The 13,593-nt window shown below is 41.9% G+C and overlaps 1 protein-coding gene across 1 annotated transcript in view; it reads right to left on the reverse strand.

The window, feature by feature from the left end:
- Positions 1-9,538: 9,538 nt before the first annotated feature.
- The window catches only part of RBBP8 (RB binding protein 8, endonuclease), a gene marked incomplete at its 5' end in the record, with an annotated part of 35,006 nt that continues 30,951 nt past the window's right edge, over positions 9,539-13,593 (reverse strand). Inside the window, 2 exons of the mRNA XM_084260551.1 lie at positions 9,539-10,059; positions 12,577-12,718. Coding sequence (XP_084116677.1) covers positions 9,962-10,059; positions 12,577-12,718 — 240 coding nt within the window. The 3' untranslated portion in view covers positions 9,539-9,961. The remainder of the gene's footprint in view (positions 10,060-12,576; positions 12,719-13,593) is intronic.

A 13,593-nucleotide genomic window follows, 5' to 3' on the forward strand; every position in this document is an offset into this window, starting at 1 on the left:
TGCTCTGGCATGGGTCACTGCTATGGCGGGCAGTCATAAATCACAGTGTCTCTCAGTCCCAGTCCTCTGTGGGGTCATCAGCCTCCCCCAAGCAAACCTGTTCCAGTGCAAATCTCTCTCTCACTCATCTCTGTGTCTCTGTTTCTCTCCATGACTGCAAGTGCTGGCAGGGGTTTTGTTCCAACGTAGGGTCACCGCGTCTTCTCTATGTCTCCACCTGCTCCATCCAGCGTGGAGCCCCTCCACGGGCTGCAGGTGGGGTCTCGGCCTTTCCCATGGGTTTCTCCACGGGCTGCAGGGGCATCTTTCTCTCCAGCACCTGGGCTGCCTCCTCCCCCGCCCTGTTCCGGCCTTGGTGTCTGCACAGCTCGTTACATCTTCTCACTCCCTTCTCCGGGGGCAAAATGCAGCTGCTGCCGGGTTGTTTTCTCCTATATGTGATTCTCAGAGATGCTTCACTATCTCTCAGGCTGCGACTTTTGCCTTGAATTGCTCGTTGTTTATAGTTTAGGCTGGCAGAAAACTCTAACTGCTGCTTAAAGAAACCATCTCAGCAGCACAGCCTCACAGAACTGCAGCAACCTTACATAAGAACTGCCTGGTCATCTGATGATGTCTTGATTTTCACAAAAGCCTCCTTTGCTTACTCCCGGCCTGCAGAGGAGCCAGGGAAAAGTCTTGGTGAGTGCAGTTATGGGGTGGCTCTCCAGAAAGCACCACTGACCCAAGACTCGTTGGGCCTGATGCTCTCCATTAACTAAGGCAGAAGATGGAGCAGATGAGACATGTATGCCACCCCTTTCTCAGGAACGCAGAATACCTCTCACGAGTTGCCAAGAAAATATTCTGTGTCAACACTCAGGGGCTGAGGAGTAGGAAGGGGTTTTTGAGACACCTCCTCCTTAAATAGTTAACTCTATCAACACAGGCTTGAGAAGAGGAGAGCCCTGTTTGACATGATTATGTGTGTTCATTCATTAGAGACCAAAAGAGAAACAGAGGGAAGTATGGATATAAACATGGCCTTTACAATGTTTTGTATTTCCCTTTTTCCTTGCTTAAGCATCAAATTATTAGGACTAATTATTAGGACTTCAAAAGCCCCATTGGTTTGTCTGGATGATCTGCCAAGCATTTAACAATTTATTAGCAATTAATAGAGTGCATTTGGCAGGCTAGCAAACTGGAAAAAAAAATACACAAAGTTGAGTTGATACACAGCAAGCAAAACATTTCAGAAATGCGTATGAAGAGCACGGTGACTTCAGAGAGGGCTGTCATGAGGAGTTTGAGTTTCTCGCCCGCTTCTGTTAATTCGACAGTAATGACATTAACTGAATTGCATAAGGGCAGAGTGGAGTACTTCAGGAAGTTTAATATTTCAAAACAAATCCTTTTTGATGTAATTCTGTGGAAAAAATTGGCTTTTCGTTCCAAAGTGGAACGCGACTACAGTTTGAGATCCTGGTTGTTTCCGTAGAATAGAAATGGGAAATCAGCTTTTCTAATTTGCAACTATTAAGTATCTTTGTTCTAATTGTAGTCACCCCTACACTCCTGTGACACAGTACCTGTGTTTTTGCAAACTGGCTTAAGTAGAAGAAAATTTGAATTAAAATAATTGCCTCTTCTAGGACATCTGTTCAACATTAAAATAATATCAAGTCATTATCTGATACGCATTATCCAAGATAATGTTAGCTTCTTTTTTCTATTTTATGCTTCAATTGCAGCTTAAATTCCCAAGTTCTCCGAAATGGTGAGTCATTAGGAATGTCATTTCAAAGACTGTATTTAATCTCTTTATCTTTTCCCACAACTGACTTACCCAAGGGCATGAGCAAAGCGCATGCAACGGATTCCCAAAGGTCCCCAAATCGTTATTTTTCTTATCTCGCCTCATTTTTTTATTCTCACTTTAGTTAAAACTGCTCTAAAAAGACTCATTGAGTTGGTGATTTTGACTGTGAGGGAATTGGGTGGCTTTTATCACCATGTGGATTTGAGCTGATGACTGGATCTGAATTTTGTCTCCTCTGCCTCTTGTTTCACACATGTCTGACCCGCAGCACAGTCTCCTGTCTCTTTCTACTGTCTTTGGAGTACAGGAATATAAAGATCTTGCCTTTTCCATCACCACAGAGCTTTTTTAAAGCCGCCTTCACGTGAAACTGTTGGCTAAGTATTAACATCAGGCAAGGTATGAAGTGAAAATTAATTCATTCAAAACAGTTGAACATCAATGTTGGTGAATATCAAACATTAAAAAAAACCCCTACGGCCTAACTGATCTCTTTCCTGTAGTTTAAAGTCCTAGGCAAGAACACCAAAGATGTTCTACTCAGAAATAAGAATAAAAACAAGGGAGATCTGCATTTCAAATTGTGGTTAGAATTGTGTTTATTCTAGTTCATACAGTAGATGAAATGAGTGAATACATGTCTCCACCACATGGAAGTGGCATTTTCAGAGAAGAAACAGGTGGAATAGAGGTAGATGTGAGAATCTTCCTATTGTTATTTCTGGGGATGTTTTAATCCCTTGTCTGAATATCTCACGTGTGTCACCAGATTGCATTTAAAACCTTGCTCGTGCATTGGTTAGTTCCACACATAGCCACTTCCTGGTGCACAAAGCATGTACCAAGTGTTACTCTTCTGGTTTGAGGATGCCTTCCCAAAAAAATACAAGCTTTAAGCTGAAATCAACTTTCCTGTCCTCAGCACATTTTTTTCTCTCCTCATTGATGTCAAGTTCCAAATAATTTCCCTAACAAGACACTACAGAGGAGCCTTGGCTATAAATGAGACTGATTAGCCTTGTCCATGGCTGCAGCTGGAATGCAGGCAAAACCCACCCAAGGGCAAGCGGTCTTCAAATGTCCTTCTCAAAGCTCCTGCTGGGCAGGGTTATCTCCCACCAGTGCCAAGTATGGGAGACAGACATATCTGTCCTTGACTGGAGACTCCCAGTGTCCCTCCTCACAATGAACCAGCGGGATAACTCCCCCCAGACACCTGGGAGCGCACGTGGCTCTGCAGTCATGGCACGGGCACCTCGAGCACTAAGCCCAGGATGCCAAATGCCTGGCCACATGTGTATCCTGCAAGTATTCTAAAGAGGAGGAGCAGACCAAAAAGAGGCAGAAGACTCAACTATAACCCAGGAAGAACCTCACATGAACATGACCATCGAGGGAAGAAGAGATGTGGCTATGTCATTTTAAGCTCAATGGTCATGTATTTTTAGACCACGTCCTTGCCCTAAGATGCAACAACATGACCTGTGCTCACTCATCACTTTGTAACCTATGAAATAATTCATGTAAGACAACACTGTTTACATCTAGACAACAGAGTTTTTACACGTGCTGACATACAGGAATGCAAATACCCTCTGAGCCCCCATGCAAAGCACAGACTAAAGCAGCAAGAATTCTGAGGATAATGCTTTAGATTTCAGTTTTTATCCAGTAAACCTGTTCCACATGGGCACGAAGCAAGCTTGGTTCACCTTCCATGGAGTCAAACTGCACTGTCTTGCTCCCTCCCTCAGTAGTTAGCTGCTCACACTTGTACACAGAGAATGCTCCCAGAAATTTTATCCTCACTCTGCATAGGTGCAGAGCAAAGAATGAATCTGTCTTTCTGCACTAAGACACACAAAGAGAGGCACCATTAGCTTTTTCTTCCAATTTTCTACAAATGATTAATTTACATATGGCAAAAGCCTTTCTTTGAGGACAAGGGTCAACAAGGCCAGCCTGATTTTAATGTTAATTATGTCTAGAAAGACTGTACTGATACCCCATGATGTATCAACAACTAGGACCTCACCATTCTCCTCCCCTCCCTTCTCTCCTTCCTCATCTCTTCCCTGGCTATAATTTTGTTCTCTTGCATTGTTGTTTTTTCGACAGGAGTTTCCGTTAATCAGCAGACGGACATTGTCTTCCTCCTGCTTCATTAGGGACAAGCCATTCATCCTTCTGGCGTGAGAAAGGCAAAGTTCAAAAGCACAAGTAATTACAAGCGACTAATGACCAAGCTGGCCTTGCAGACAGCGCAGGAAACCCAGCTTGCTTGGGGACATTTTAACAACAATCTGTCTGACTTCCACGCTCCAAGCCGCCCAAGAAACGGTTTGTGATCAAAGGCTGGCTGAGATCTGTCGGTGGGTTGGACAGAGCGTGCCTGATGTGCCTCAGCTTGCCATCTTCATGTTTTTGGGAGCAACACCTAAGCCAGTGACTCGAAGGTGGTACCACTATCATTAGGCACTCACCAGCATCTTAGCATCACAAACTTGAATATATGTGAAGAATCAGTAGGAATACAGGGGTGATGCTCTGTGCAGCTCTGCTGGAACCCCTGAGTGTTACCTTCTATGTGCATTAAAAGCAACTGACTGCCAGAGACCTCTTCAACCCATCTGATGATGTCGGATGATTTGCAGGTATTACTGTCTCTTTGAGGGCTGTTACTATGACAGGTTCTTGCAACCAGAAGTAGGATTACACTGGCACGTACACATGAAGGTGTCAAATCATCCCAGTCATGGCTAACATAGTGGCACTATAAGGCTGTGTATTCATTCAAAAGAGATGCAGAAACTCCTAGCATTAACTACCCAAGGTTTTCCCTTATTTCATAAAATGAAAGAGGCAGTATGTGGACACATCCAAACCTCAAGACACTGCCACTGACAAGAAGAGGAAACTAGAAGGTAGCTGTGGCTGTCCTGGCAGGAGTACCAGATGGTGGAGGTGTGGCCCAACAGGCCCTGCTCTTCAACATGCCCATGTGGATGCTCACACACAAATACGCTTGAAGAAATTTCCTGTCCCCCCCTCCCCCCAAACTAGCGAGTAGCAGCTTCATGTAAGAAGTATATGAACACTTGGCTCTTAGTCATTGGTTTTAGTCAGTTGTCCCAATCTCCTCTGACACTAACCCAGTTCAGCTGATGGCTTTTATTTGAATTTCCCTTTTTTCTTCACTGCCTACAGCTGTGGAGAAAAACGGCTCACCAGAGAACAACAGCCCCCCCCCCCCCAACTTCCCCCCAACAGTGCAGCTGACCACAGTCACAGTGTGCAGCCATGCTGCAGAGAGGACAAAGATGGCCAGTGCCACTTCTGAATGTAACAATCTTTGATCGGGTCCCTTTTGCCTTCCATTTTCTCTGGGTATAAAAATATATGTTATTGCAAGAGTTTGCTAAAATACAGGTAAACCCCAATTAGTAACTGCAATTAAAAATTCCTGCAAATAGAGATCTGTAACAGTTTCTAAAATGTATAGATTTCGGTCTTCTCTTTTGGTACACAGAAGTTCCTCAGACTCCTGATATTTCTGTAGGAATTTCTCTTATTCATAGTCTCAGCTGTTCTGTTTCTCTTTGTGTTTCTAGGTAACTTTGAATTGGTCTCTTACTTGTCAAGATGAAGTTGGTTCTCAATAGTTTGTGGTTTATTTTCCTGGCATTATAACAGTTGAGAGAGAGAACTAAACGTTTAAACTGGAGTCTTAAAAACATTGGCTAACTAGAGAGGAAAAAGGGGTAGCTCGTGTATTGTTACACATATAAAAGCAGTTCCTTGCTGTCCTCTAGTGGAGCAGTACCCTCACAGACACTAACCTCCTCTCCGACAAGGGTGGATTGCCAAAATAGCCCATGGTACCTGATTCGCTCTCATATACCAAAAACCTCTGCAAATTGGCTCCTGTGTTTTTCAGTTAAATACTAAATGAACTCTGAAATAAGCAAGTTACTGTCAGTCTAAATAATACGTTTCACCAAGCTTTACAAGCATTCTGCATCCACAGATGCGATGTATTTAGTGACACAGCTGTTAAGCTATTCCTAAACTGGCAGATGCAGACCAAAAGCTGGGGTGCCTCACATTTGGAAGGGGAAACGGGATCTCAAATCTTAAGACTTTCTAGTAAATATAGTGTGAAATTTTGGCAGCATGGCCAGAATAAGGGACACCTGTTGAAACAGATACCTCCCCATGGCTGCTACTCTCCCAGCTTCCTGTAACCTAGACTTCAAAACCTCCAGCAGCAGTAGCAGTATCTTTAACACATCCTTGAGGACTTCTTTCCACCTTAGGTTCTTTTCAACCAGCCCATTTTGTATCCATAACATCCCGCAGCTCTTCCACAGCACAATCCCAGGTTCAACTGGGTTACGTAGGAAGATTCTCCTTCCTGCTTATAACTAACCCTGATGCCCCTCTGTGAGCAACATCTATTTACCATTTCCACGTTCCATGACTTTATTGGCATCTGTCACACCCCTTCTGTCTCCTGTTCAGACTAAATCTTACCTTCTGCTTGACAAATTCCCTCCTTCCGTTCTGTGTTCTAGCTCTACTTTCACAGGGAATACTTCAACCTGCTTTCTACTTTGCACTTTGCTCTTCCTCAGAGCACTTCTAAGTAGGCTGAACATAACAAGTCCCAGCAGAACACCATGGAAATTTCCTCCTGCTGTGGTGATTGGATTTACAGGTATCACTGAATTGTAGGGGTTGGAAGGGACCTCGAGAGATCGGGTCCACCCCCCCTGCCAAAGCAGGTTCCCTAGGACAGGTCACACAGGTAGGTGTCCAGATGGGTCTTGAATATCTCCAGAGAAGGAGACTCCACAAACCCCCTGGGCAACCTGTCCCAGGGCTCTGTCACCCTCACTGTGAAAAAGTTCTTCCACGTGTTGGTGCAGAACTTCCTGTGCTCCAACTTGCAGCCATTGCCCCTTGTCCTATCCCCACAGACCACTGAAAAGGGGTTGGCCATTTCCCCCTGTCCCACACTTCAGATATTTATAAACATTAATAAGATTCTCTGTTAGTCTTCTTTTCTCAAGAAGAGAATCACCTATGCCCAAATCTGTTTATAGCATGTGAGGTTGGTTCCACTATGAGATGTCAGATGAACCACTTTCACACAGCCTAAAATCACCAGCAGAATGATTCACCTTTGAAACGTATTGATTCTTCACATTGTATTTACCATAGGTCTGCAAATCTTCTGCATTACCCTCTTACCAATTACTCCACTGTTTCCAGTACTCAGTAAAACTAATTAGGCTGGAGCTCTGCTGACCTCCTTGAAGTCTTTTTTTAAATCTGCTGGAAGAATCATCCCTTTGTACTCCCTGACCATCAAAGCTGCTCTAAGTGAGGAGTTCCAAGCTACAGTGAGGGAGCCAGCAGTTTCTTCTCTCACTTTTGAATCCATGGGAGAAGCCTCCAGTCCTGAGAGCTGCCTGACACTCACTTAATGGACCTTCTCTGCCATTCAGTTTGCCACAGCTCTTCCCACCCTCCCTGCAAAGAAAAGTTCTTCAGCACCTCCAAAACCAACACCAGTGCAAAAATTCCAGCTTTTGTCACCTTACCTTTAAATGTTTCTATTATAGCTGCATTGTTTACATCTCACGGGGAAGTTTCCTCTGATAGTTCTTAACAGGTTTTATAATTAACGAGACTCTATAAGCAAGATGTATAATTAACCCTTTAAGCAGCTTTTTCATACACAAAATTTTACATTTGAGGAGTTAAAATGTGCCTCCACTTTTCTTTTTTAGGTGTAACTTCTCCTTTGTAAGGACTGTCCCTAGTTAAAAGCAGCCTCCTGCAGTACTTCTGTTGTCAAAACCTTTCTCTGACAGATAAATATTTATTCAGAGCATGAAATAGTTGCCTTCAAACCATTTTCAAGATACCTGAGGAACTCCACCTTTTTGGCAGCACCTGTTAATGCTCTTCAAAGTTCTCTAATTTTCAGGAAACTAGACTTACCTTGGCATGGATTCTTTGACCACCTGCTCCAAGAAATGAACTTCTGTGGTGTGTAAACATTTCTTGTCAGCATGTGTTAGGATACACGGGAATGAGTGAAGGTTTTCATCATTATTTGGCTTTATGTCTTTGCTGTTGCTTAGCATTTCACATTGATATATTCTAAGGCAAATCATTCAGCTAAGCAGGTGGGATGGGGACAGTGCCTAGTAATACCTCTTCTGTTTTTCTGCAAGGCCTGTGATTTCAACCTAAGAGGATTTTGTGTAACTTAGGGCAACAATTAAATTGGATAAATTCTTCTTTTTAGTTTTCTTTTTAGGCATATTCCATAACCTCTCCACTGGCAGAACATGCTGCCATTCCTTTATCACCACACCTGGTGTGCAGCACCCAAGCAACATTTAGATACATACCTTCTTTATACACACACACATACATTTATAAAATATAAGAATAGAAAATACAGATATATTTTTCAATACATAGTTTTATTTTTTAATATATCTGTACTCTCTAATCTTTTTTTAACAGCATTTAAATAGTTGCTTGCTTTATGAAGACCAGAAGCCCAACTGTGTCCTGGGCTGCATCAAGAGCAGTATGATGATATGAGGTGATTTTGCCCCTTTACTCTGCTCTGGTGAGACCCCACCTGGAGTGCTGCGTCCAGCTCTGGTATCCCCAGTACAAGAAGGACATGGAGCTGTTGGAGCGAGTCCAGAGAAGGGCCACAAAGATGATCAAGGGGCTGGGGCTCCTCCCCTATGAAGACAGGCAGAGAGAGTTGGGCTTGTTCAGCCTGGGGAAGAGAAGGCTCTGGGGAGACCTAATACTTAAAGGGGTACTATAAGAAAGTGGGAGAGGGACTGTTCACCAGGGAGTGCAGTGACAGGACAAGCAGCAATGGCTTCAAGCTGAAAGAGGGCAGGTTCAGATCAGACAAAATTCTTTTACTGTGAGGGAGGTGAGGCCCTGGCACAGGTTTCCCAGAGAAGCTGTGGCTGCCCCCTTCCCTGGCAGTGTTCAAGGCCAGGTTGGATGGGGCTTTGGGCCGCCTGGGCAAGTGGAGGTGTCCCTGCCTGTGGCAGGGGGTTGGAACTAGAGGGTCTTGGAGGTCCTTTCCAACCCAAAGCAGTCCGTGATCTCTGTTTAAAGTGAATTATCAGTGGTTGAGCCTAACTCCCATTTACACTGCCTGAACATTTTATTCTATTCTACAATGTTACGTTATTCTTGCGTATCTTCTAGTGATCTTTGTCCTGCTCACCTATGTAAAAGCTTTACTCTGCCCCTGTGATATCATATGCTTTTACTCTCCAAACACAAGTATGAAACTATACCCTCTGCTGTAAAAGATTTAAAATACCCCTGGAAAATCCTTCATAATCTAGTGGACAGGAATGGTCATCACACCTAGGAGAACTCTGTGCATAGCTGCCATCCAAATTTAGAAATAACAATAATGCTTATCTCCTTATCAGTGAGACACAGATATACAAACAGATCCAAATTAAGCAAAAAACCCCGTGGATATCCTAATTTAAATGCTGATGAAAATATGATGCTGCACATTTAACACTACAGTTGAAGAAAGACACTTAGACTACATGGATTTCATAGCCCCAACTATTAACAGTAGATACCTTTCATATTTATTACAACTTTATTACAAGTAGATAGAACCATTAATGCCAAAAGAGAAAGGCTGTATAAAAAAAATCCAGTGCAAAATAGAAGCACCCTAACAAAAACTGCATTTCTGTTCCCACTGACAGGCATTTAGACCTTGCAAGATAAAAACAGATTTCAGTGACTTCAAAGCAGTTACTCCCTGGCCCAAAGTTTATGCAGAATTTACTGGAATTTTAGCTGTTGACTTCAAAGAAAAAAATGGGAGACTCATTGTCTGATAGGTGCAAAAAATTAATACAAAATGTATTAACACAATATGAAACAAACATACATTAAATAGGTCTTTTTCCCCAGCACATCAGATTTTCAAATTAATTTTATAAAATTTAGATATTTTAAGAAATGATTTATCTATCATTGTGGAAAAGAGTTCTTTATTTCAAGTTTATATTAACTATAAATATCTAAGGGCAGGAAAGATACTCTTCAAGTTGGCGTGCCTTACTTCCCCATCCTTTATGTCTTCTGCTCTTTGCCCTTTGGAGAAAACATCACAGTGTAAGGCTGCCGTCTTTTTGGACGTTGGCAGGGAGCAAGTTCCTCTTTAATATATCCTTAAAAGAATAAGAACAAATCTGAGTTAAGAAATACAACATAAAACCACACAGAACTTCATTTTTGTTTACCCTCCAAAAAGAATTGTGAATTTTTTTTTTCCTTTTATGGCAGCTGGTTTTTATTTGACAAAGAGTTAGAGATGCCCAAGTGCGATATCATTAATGAAAACACTCAGCTGCTTTCCAGCAGTTGACTGCATAGTAATGTCTGCACACAGACAGACAATACTGAAGAGAATGGTAACTATGAATTGTTCATGTATTCACAAGAAAAAATTCATTTTTCATTGTCTTTTCTAGAGAAGATTTTACATAAAACTAGCAAAGTATGTAAGAACTGAAAATTCAGCTGACTAAAATTATAGTAACTTTTAAAAATGTATTTCCTTGTCATACAGAGGAAACTTCAAGCACATGTGCTTTGTGGGTCTAAATAGTACATCTCTCTGTTCTGAGGGCATTGTTATTTATTAAAGACTTGTCCATCTGGAAAAAGCTGAACATGAACCTATGGCTCAAACACACCTTGAAAGCTCTCTGATAAGAAAAGTGTATAGAAAATTTCTGTAACGTGCTCAACTTGGCTAGCACTGATAGTAAGCAGATATTGTAGGCAAACTAGTTACAACACCTGGCTTTTGTCAAACCCTTACTGCTTATCAGCACTAGCATCTGCTAAGTGAGAGTAGTAGATTCCTACTCCACAGCTGGAAAATACTGTCTATGCAACTTGGTTATTAAAAAAAGCCAAATCCAACAACTGGTTCAAGACACCAACAAGAAGTAGAAAATACACCCTTTGTTTTTTACATCCACTTCTTTTAAGTGATAGCTGCAATTGTTCATCAGGGGACCTCTCTGTGGTGTTTTGGTGTTCTCGTACTCCTATATAATAGAGCTTTTTACTGAGAAAGGGCTGATGTAAAGTCTGTCTCTGACATGCTGCTGAGGACCACTACCAACTGAACAGCTCTCACTGTAGCAGCACAAGGAGAGTGCCAGGAAGCTGATTTTAACAGGGTTCCAAGCAGATTCCAAACAGGTAGTAAGAGACAATCTCTCTAACAGGGTATCTCCATCACCAGTAGTTATAAAAGGACATGCCTAGTTTCGACTTGCTTTCTCATTGACCGGAACAGGTAAAAGGGAAACAGGTTGGAAGAGGAAGGACTATGATTTGTTCACCTTGAAAGATAATGACCAAGAACCAAAGGTGGTTCTAGAGTGGTGAGAACTCTCTCTTGTTACTTCAGGTAAAGGAGGAATGTATTAGTCTCAGCCAAGCCCTCTTCTAACCAGATACACCAGAGAGGAAAGAGACTACCCACAAAGGAAGCATTGATTCAGCAGTGTTTCCGAGGTGCTGGCTAGTTTAGATGGGCTGAGGGATTCCCTTTCCCTTATGCAACAGGGACAAATTAATGGGAAAAAGAAGCAGCATTTTCCTGAAGCCTAACCAAGCCCAAGGAAGCTTCACAGCTTGCAAAATCTAGAACCAGCTTAATCCTCTGCAGTGGATGCTTAAGAATAGGGAACTTGACTAGGTCTTCAAGAGCAAATCTGACATTTGACCCCTTCAATGGGGGGGGGGGGGTGTCTTAAAGTTCTGAATGTTCAAAAGACACACACTTCTTGGAAATACAGTTTTAAATTTAAATTAACTCGACTCAGCATTTCTTGATTAAGCACTATGGTTTGTACTACAAACATTAGCCAAGTCCTGAAAAAAATGAAGGCTCCCTGCTCTGAACAATTAAGGACGATACTGCAACATGACTGCACAAGGACACATACGCATCTCTGGCTGCATTTGCCTATGCCTGCCCTGAGACTGTTCCAGGAACAGGTAGCAGTAAGTGAAGATTAATGCTTCACAGCTAATAACAAATGCACAAATAAAGACACACACGAACTCCAAGACAGTTCATATAAGGCTCCTTATTTCAGAGTTTCCTTTAGGAAAGAGCAATCTGCTGTGTGAAGTAAAAAAAAATCAAACAAAAAAATCCCCCCAAAATGCTCCTCCAGATTTTGAGTGTCACTAGCAAGCAGGGTATACTTATTAAAAACTATTTAATCACACCCCACCTTCAACATTTCCATTACCATGTGGTATTATGGAGCTCTAAAGATACAGAGGACATTAACAGTGCTGCCTGTCTCTCCTCAGTATGTATACAAGCTTTCAGCCTCTGCCTTTGAAAAAGTTGACCCAATTCTTGCTTTGGTTCAAAACCAGGTAGGGTTTTAATTAAGACCTATGAAAATCCCAATTACTCCTGCGCCTCCTCTATCTAGGCTGTAAGAAAATTTCCTTATATTCCCTTCTTTGTACTACAGTAGCTACTAAAAAACGGCAGTATTTATTCAAAGTAATGGCTGCTGCTAAGTAAACAGCCCTTAACAAGACTGGGTAAGAAAGGCTGCTTTATGAACTAGAGATAATTTCAGTGGACCATTTTAGTGGAAAAAACCTTTTAAAATAAGTGCTTTGTAAGCTGGTTTTGCACTAACCTCTTTCCACACAAGTTTGGGTAGAAGGAAATCCAACCTCCCAGAAGTTTTCAGGAGTATTTGGAGGAATGTAACGAAATCTGTGCCTGGAACAGGAAGCTAGTTTCTTCTCTCTCTCTCCTTCTGGAACGCCTGCGTAGTACTGAATGTTAGGGGAGGGGGGGGAAATCCAAGTTAACAAATTCGTACATAAGAGCAACTGCTTTACAGAATGACACTGTCAATCACTAGTTATTAACACAGTTATCTAAAAATAATGGTGAAGACAGCCAAGAGTAGAGATTTGTTATCCAAATGACAAACACCTGGCCATTATCCTAAAAGCTTACTGAATTTCCAGATTAAGTATCAATTTATGGTGGCAAGTTTGTTAGCTTTGTATCTTTTAACATACCACAGGTACAAGGTCTAAGCATGTGTACAATTACTTATGTCAACAGTTTCACTAACTGATTTTACAGCACCAAGTAGCACAGGTGATGAAATAGATGGGAATTTTCTAATCAACTAAGTTTCAGTTTATTAAACTAAGTTTTCAGTTCCTAAAATAGGAAAGTGAAAAAACACACTACAAAGTCCATGCTGCAGAATTATTTCCAGTGTTTAAATTTACAATAGTAACAGCAAAATTAAATCAAAACTCTTCCTACTTTATTACCCTCAAATCAGGATTAAATAAAGAGCTAGTTTAACTAGCTGACTGACACTGGGACTCCAGAAACTAGGACTCTGACAGCTGGGGGTTCTCTAGAGCGTGCAGTAAATTGTCTGGCTACTCTGTCATCCCCGTCAGCTTTCTGGGGGATGCAATGAGACAAATGCATACTCTCTCCAAACTTTTGTGCTGGGTGTTCCCATGGGTAGCATCCTAGAAAGATAGTTTTTCACGCAGTTTTCTACTGGTTTAGTTTGCAATTCTAGTCAGCATCTCCTAAAAATATCAATCTGACCCTTATAAATCATAGAATCACGAGGTTGGAAAAGACCTTTGAGATCGAGTCCAACTGTACCTGTCCT

Source organism: Gallinula chloropus (assembly GCF_964237585.1).
Source record: "Gallinula chloropus genome assembly, chromosome: 2".
NCBI lineage: Eukaryota > Metazoa > Chordata > Aves > Gruiformes > Rallidae > Gallinula > Gallinula chloropus.